This window comes from Montipora capricornis, chromosome 3, assembly GCF_036669925.1.
Source record: "Montipora capricornis isolate CH-2021 chromosome 3, ASM3666992v2, whole genome shotgun sequence".
NCBI classification, from domain to species: Eukaryota; Metazoa; Cnidaria; class Anthozoa; order Scleractinia; family Acroporidae; genus Montipora; species Montipora capricornis.
This window is the reverse complement of record NC_090885.1, coordinates 26753834-26761333: the sequence shown is the minus strand read 5'-3', so window position 1 is coordinate 26761333 and position 7500 is coordinate 26753834. Positions and strand designations below refer to the sequence as shown.

General features: G+C 40.2%; 2 protein-coding genes across 2 annotated transcripts in view; both read left to right on the top strand.

The window, feature by feature from the left end:
- Positions 1-1674, top strand: part of LOC138042706 (26S proteasome non-ATPase regulatory subunit 13-like) — a 12495-nt gene extending 10821 nt beyond the window's left edge. Inside the window, exons 14-16 of the mRNA XM_068888685.1 lie at positions 606-651; positions 931-1001; positions 1531-1674. Coding sequence (XP_068744786.1) covers positions 606-651; positions 931-1001; positions 1531-1626 — 213 coding nt within the window. The 3' untranslated portion in view covers positions 1627-1674. The remainder of the gene's footprint in view (positions 1-605; positions 652-930; positions 1002-1530) is intronic.
- Positions 1675-3674: 2000 nt separating this feature from the next.
- Positions 3675-7500, top strand: part of LOC138042719 (uncharacterized) — a 7196-nt gene continuing 3370 nt past the window's right edge. The window contains exons 1-3 of the mRNA XM_068888703.1: positions 3675-3815; positions 4418-4508; positions 5327-5388. Of these exons, the coding sequence (XP_068744804.1) occupies positions 4439-4508; positions 5327-5388 (132 nt within the window). The 5' untranslated portion in view covers positions 3675-3815; positions 4418-4438. The remainder of the gene's footprint in view (positions 3816-4417; positions 4509-5326; positions 5389-7500) is intronic.

Sequence of the window (7500 nt, the reverse complement as noted above, 5' to 3'; positions counted from 1 at the left end):
TTAAGTCCAGCAGAATATACATTTCGTACAGTACGTATTAATTAATACTAGTAACAGTATCTGGATTCGATGAAATATTACAGAGCTTTAGATTCTAGCACGAGGACGAGACCGCCCGTTTTTAGCGAAAATACTTAAAAGATTTATAACCCGGACGATTAATCTTACTCTTTGTTAGCAGTGTAGGTTGTTCACTTATTCTTACTGGTAGCTGAGCCTTTTTGCTGATTGAAAAATGTCAAAACTGCTACCGTGTTGTTGAATTATTTTGACACGATAACATTTTTGCAAAACTTCGTACTAAAATGACGACGGTATCACGTTTTTCCCGCTAAAATGACGCTGGTTTGCGCGCACTCACTGTTATTCTGTGAGAAAATCACATACTCGTAGTCGTTCTCGTCCTAGAATCTAAAGCTCTCTATTGTTGAGTGCAGTGTATGTTCTGTCCAAAAAACACCCTATGAACACGTGAGCGAAAACAAGTAAACGTGCACATTCCCAAACACGAAAAAACGTGTAATATTGTTGAGTACGGTGTATTGTGTTATGTGCCATTAATGAAACATTATTTGTAATTTTCATGTAATATGTTATCTTTTCAGGTCGAACTACTTGTAATGAAGGCGTTATCTCTTGGCTTAGTGAAAGGTATAGTGGTTTCTTTTTTCTGTTGATGTCTATTTTGTCAAGTGCCGAAATACAAATGCACTAAGAGAGTGGGAGTTTCTTTCGATATTCTCGTGGCATCGTCCGACAAACTTGAGTTATGATACGTTGCACCATCATATTGAAATAGCTGTCAGCTTCCAGTTACCAGGATCACATTGGTTGGTGACTAAGGGTTTGCAAACACACTTGCCGCCATGCACCTTTGTGAGTTAGTCGCATCTTTTTTTTTTTAATCTATCGCTCGTTTCTTATCACCAGGGTCCATAGATGAAGTTGAACAAATGGTTCACATGACCTGGGTTCAGCCCAGAGTGTTAGACTTAAATCAAGTAGGTTATCATCTTTTTTGTAACCCAACGCCAATCTTGATCTGCAACCAATTATCGTTTTGCATTATAACTATAATAATTGGCAGATTCCAATAATCGTGATCGGGGTTTAAAAACACGAGGCGTAGCCGAGTGTTTTTAGACCCGATAAAACACGTGCTGTGAGTTTTTTGAACGGCTTCAAAAACATTCCACAAAGAGCGTGTCCCTCTGGACTCAAAACAATGGTTCAAATTGTGAGAGGTGAATTTTTATCAGGATATAAAGCTCGTACACGTGACGGTTTATCGTTGTTTTGATACGCTCATGAATTATTAGTGAGTTTTTGAAATATGTATAAAACACTGCTGCTCGTTTTTTAAACATTACATATATCACTGCCAGTAGTTAATAATATAAGACAGTGGTGAAACCAATCGCAACTTCCAAGTTTAGGCAGACAAACTTTATAGATGCTACATGGTGTATTTGATTTTGCAAGAATCAGGTGAGATAGCGTCGTGAATAAAAACCCTTTTTTCACATGCAGATTGCCCACATGAGAGATCGGTTGTCAGAATGGTGTGGTAAAGTCAAGACGCAGGTTTACTCTGTTGAAGACCAAGGCCCCGAGCTACTCGTGTAAATTCCTTAATTGTTTTGTTGTTAAGATCAAATAAAAATGCGAACAATATTTGTTTTCGACTTTGGTTCCTTGTAATAAGAAAGGATAATTGCGAACTTGATGGGATGGATTGGGAAAGATATTTAGTAGTGTGTTTAGGGGATTCATCCTTCAATTAGTGTTGTGAATGACAAAAGAATGAAGGAGTTTAGCGGAATCTTAGCCGGCAAAGATTCCTGAAAACATCCATACAAACTAAAACAGGTATTTCAATGATGAGCCTTCAATCGCGCTGCAGGCTTCTCTTACCGCTGAGCTATCAAGCCAGTTGGGGGTTTGAGGTGATCCCGGTGATAATACGTCCACATTACTTAACGATTATTCGCTTTTACGAGGTTGCTGGTTCGCAAGCACCTTTCTTAAAGTACGTGATTTGATACTTTCAAAAAAAGCAGAGTTGGTGCTTGTAATTAGCTGTTTCACTTTACACGATGAAAATGGCTCTTTTGGTCAGGAGACGGCTAACTGTCCCGAAACAAAAAACGCAAAACGATGGTGGTTATTATCGTTTTCTTGTTGCGTTTCGGCTATGAGACGTTATTTTAGCATCGTGTGCTCATCTTACACACAAATACCCCATCATTCTCTTTGACTGTCGAAGACTCACCGTAGCCTGAGTTTTAACACGAGCACCTCGAAAATGATGCAAAGCTGTGGAAACGTTAAGCACGCCGGAGAGTGGAGCCTACCAAAACACGCGGCAAAGCGCGCGTTTTATCAGCTCCTTGATTCCACAACTGCATTGATGCCTTCTCGCGTTCGTTGTCTAGCGTGGCCGTGTTCAGTCATTGGAGGTAAAAATCTTTAAATACGGGAAATAAGGTAGAGGCATTACTTTAAGTAAAGGTGCGTTCGATTGACCGTATCCCGGAATAGGAATACATGGAAGATAAGTTAGAAATCCTTCGTTTTTACGGAGATTCACATTGAAATTGTCAGATAGCTGCTAAAATGCTATTTTAAACATATTTTTGTTATCCTTGCTGCTTCGAAACGTGCCAAACATACCGTTTTAATCATCACTCTACGTATTCTTATTCCGGAATAGGGTCAATCGAACGCGCCCTAAGCGTTAGATGAATTGAAAGGTACTTCTTAAGAGGATGTCTGAGTCGCCTAGACGTCATAGCCGTTTTACACTGATACCAGACGCAACAAAGTGCAGCTCGCTCGGCAGACTCGGCAGTGGAGACGTCCGGAGTGAGAATGTAAAGTTGCGCATTCAATCTCCGGAAATCGAAATTAGCGCGTGTCGTTCTTTTATTCGTCTCAAATTACCAGCAGACATTCAATAACATATGACTTCTAAGACGTCCTCCAGAATGTATTGCTTGCGCGCACCCACGTGATTAGACGGCCATGTAGGTGTACAAAACGCAAGCAAATTGTCGCTCGCGTTTTGCGTAATAATAGTGCCAAATTCCCAAAAGACTTCTTCGCTATTGTTCAGTATACCAACATGACGTCAGGTGCAAGCCATTGCTGAAAAGTAACCAATGCTAGGAGCCATGACAGGAGTCAACTACAATCATTTCTCTTTCTTTTCGAGCAACACTGGCATTGAGACAGTCACGTACGTCCTCTTTCTTGGGCGCGATCTAATATCGACTGCTCAGGTACGGCAACGGAGCTCTACTGTGACGTTCCATGGAGAAGGTGGTACATGCGCAAGGTAACTCAAACTTACGTATTCGAACTAGATCTTCAGGTTCTGAGGCCAGACGATCCCGCGTTACCCGGCTGCCATGGAACGAGGGGAAAAAACCTAATGTCTTAAAATAGCTATCTTTTCGGTGCATGCAATGACATTGTTTGTGATATCGCGTGTAGTCAGTACCAGGTGACTGAAACTAATGTTGATGTTCAACTCACGCCTTGAGCGCTCCCTATTGCAGGTTTTTCTGTAAACATTCCTTTGAAAAAGCACGTAACACTTAAACATCACTTTAAATGTAAACAAAACAATTCAAACTTTGGCTTAAGACAAAGAAATCTTGTCTACTGAATTAGGAATCGATCCGAATGGGAAAAAGAAAGCAGTTTGGTCAGTCTTACCAGGCTTAAAGACGCTTACGCTTTTCGACAAAGCTATCCAACTTAAGACGTTTTGGAGAAGGAAGTTTAACGGTGAAATCTAATCAACGGAAAGTGTATGTGACACGATTTTGACTGAACGTCAATCTTTTGTTCTTCTCTTTTTTCCCTTTCCGTTCCTTTTTGCTCTAAAAGCGTATATCCCAGATGCCAACATACAACCGTTTTAAAGTTTATAATCAGTCTTTTCAATTTTCGTTACGGCCACTATTTTACACAATCATTAGTTCTTGTTCAGTGGTACGCCATGAGGTATTTTAATAATAAATTGATCGCAAGTGGTCAATCTGGTCTTATCAAACATATGGAAGGACTAAAACAACAAGTTCATTGAAATTCTTGCCATGACTATATAAGCTGTTAAAATATTGAGAAAAGGATGGAATTTACTGAACGATGCAAGCTTTTTTTTAAAAAAAGGGGGTCCAAGTTCTTCAAATAGATTGATCAGGAATTGAGACCCTGGTCGTCTGCACACCGCTGGCTAGCTTGTTGTGATGTCTGAGGATCATTAAGAGTCGAACGAAAAACGATTGTACGGGCCGTTGATTTGCAATTGGTTAATCATAACTTGCTCAAAATGTATGTTAGAAATACTTAATGCCTTACGTATAGATAGTAGACTTTCAAACTGCAATACAATCTTTTTTTTTCACAGCAATGTAGACTGTGACTCAAAATGCACTCGTCCATTTGGTGCACTGCTCTTATATGCCTCGTCTTGGTACTTGCCGTACATTATGGAGATGGTAAGCCAGTATATGATCACTTGAGAGCAATTACCTCCATCATTGGGTTCGGTTCCCGAACTCGACGCCATGTTTGGGTTGATATTGTTGGGTCTCAGTCTACTCTTCTACGAGATGCTTTTCTCTGGGCACTCCGGTTTCCCCCTCTCCGGCATCAAACCATCATGATCATGTCATACGATGAAGTTGTAGTATCAATTCTTACAATGAGAGTACGGGATGGTTTTATTAAACGCATGTTAGAGCGAGTTTCAATTGAGTGTCGTAAAACCAAAACCAAAGTAATTACTTTGGCCAATCAAAAAGGACGGAGACAATCCAGTAAACCAATCAAAACTCGAAAGTAATTACACGTAGCCGACACAAAGCGCGGGAAAATGTGCACGCGTGAGCCACGATTGGTTTTGGTTTCACTTCTGATTGGTTGAAAAATGGCGCGAGAACTTTGAACCAATCACTGAGAGAAGTAATCATAAACCAAAGTAATTATCTAATTACTTTCGACACTCAATTGAAAACCGTTCTATCACTCTGCATTCAATTTATTGTTCAGCACGCCTGGATTAGTCAATGCAGGAATCCAATTTCCGACACCATCATGTTGAGCTGAGTTTCCTTCTTGCGCTATCGCGCAACTAGAGCGTATTTCTGCACAGCTTCGTTTCCAGGGCCTCTCCTTTCTCTTCTCAAAGCGAAGGAAGAGGTCCCGGGTATGAGGTAGTGCTTATATTTAACCGTTAACAGCGAAGCTTTCATTTTCGCGATGATACTGCTTTTGCGAACTTCATTGCGAGTAAATTTTTGTTACTTTCCTGTAGGAAAGTCTGGAATTTCAGAAAAGGATAGCACGGAAGATGAAATGGAGGAAGAAACTCAAAGGGTGAATATACTGTGTTTCCTAAACGAAAAGAATCGAGCAATGATATAATTTTATTTACTTTAGCCAAAAGTGCTGATGGTGAACTATCAGGATATCACCCAAAGAAAAAGAAAACTTTGATTCTCTTTAGCGACTTTGTGCTAAAGCTTTATCGATTACTAATTGACTATTTTCACCATTCCATAATGCAATACTTTTTAGGGAGGGGGGAGGGGTGGTTTACATAAAAAACAATACAAGTTATTTACTCTTGGGACTGTATCATGCTTCAGTGAACTGGATGTCCGTTATTTTAATGCAAATAGCCTCCCAAATTGAACTACATTATAGGATCAGTCAAAAAAGCGAATGGGAGAGAGTAGAGAAGTTGTTAGACTGGGCGTTTTCCATTTAAACAACAATCTCAGTTGAAAACCCGTTGGCCAATGGAACCCAATCATGTTATCGAATTTAGGGCATAAATATGAATAAATTCAGCAGAACCTGGGCAAGCATTCTTAGTTTGCACCCACGTGACACGGCGGCCATGTTGGATGGCAATACAATACAATTTCTTTTCGCAGAATTTGCATAATAATAAAAACAAATTGCGATTTTGAGACGGCAATACCACATTATATTGACGGCTAGTTGGGAGAAATTTCCATCAGTAGGGCTAACGCTCACATGGTTCATATGGGATAGAAATCGGCAAGATTTCCGCACAGGTCCCTACTTCATTATGCATACACTCCTTTGTTTCAAGAAAACAATAGCGAAAACAACAGACGTCCTTTGGGACTGTGGCGCTTTGTTCTTTCTTTTAAAGCTTTTTTTTCTAAGTCTATATGGACTTAAAAAAAGTCGGTCGAACTTCTGTCTGTAATACGGAAAATCGAACAGTTTTTCCTGCAATTTCGACACTTTTCCTGCAATTTTACCCATTTTTCAGTTTTAGAATAAGCGCAAGAAGTGGAGTTTCAAGCAATCGTTGTAATAGGGTTCAGATTCGCAAACATAACAAACAAACCAAATAAATGTACTATCATAAGAAATATAATGGCTACCTGCTCTTTTTATCGTGAAATTGTTCTTCCTGTCTGCTTAAAAATTCGCCGAGACACTGCAAAGTGTATATTTTCTTCCTTTCCTGTATTTAGGATCACGAACGGTGCATTTAGAGGGATTTTGCGATTTATCGCTCTTTGTAGAGATCGGCAATGTGCTCAATGATACTTCCAAGTAAATAGCTTTGGTAGAGATCCATGGATGTTCCCCCACGAGGCATACTTCGTTTCACTCCCCATCATGTCTTTTCAATGCCCTGCTGTGGGCTCGTTTGTCTGGGTCGACGAAGTTTAGGCGATGGTTAACTGCGGTGAGATGATGTTAGCCCTTGTCTTGTAGGCAGTTGTAAACTTTCCGGCCACAGGTAGCTAGGGCTAATATTTTTTCAAGAAAAGTTTACGGTCAGAAAATTAATATGTGTTCTGGCGGATTGAAGGCTATCCATTGCAGTTTTTTCTTGAGCATCGCGAAACAGATCCATCTCCCGATGCGGCACTTTGTCTTTGCCAACTGACTGCGTTTTCACACAGGTTTTGGACACAGAAGACGAAAGTAAATTGTTTTCTTTGCACCACTCTATGCACAACTCTGGAAAGGCTATAAAGCAGGGACAATTTCCAAATGATCAAATTTCCTATTGCTGTGACCCTTTTAGTTCGGTAGCCATCTTGATTATTACGAAGACACCAGTTTGCTTCAAAAGAAGGGAAATATGAAACGATTTTAATTGCAATGAACTCGTGCATAAAAGTTTCCCATGAAAGATGCACCAATCAGACTTTAAGCGTGGTATACTCTTCCACGCAGTGAACTTATAAGTGTGCCACCCGCACGGGGCATGAAGGAAAAGCAGGTCACAGTTCACAGCAATACTGGAAAACCTAAAACTATCACAGGGACTAACCTTAAGCCTAAACAGTGCCTTTAGTCGTAATTAGGGTTACGGTTAGCATTATTAAAGGGATGGGTTGTTTCAAGAGTAGTAAAACAGGGATCTCTTAACGGTAACCTACAAGTGTAAGTTCGATTGTAGGTGATCGGCGCGGCACGTGTATATAATTACGT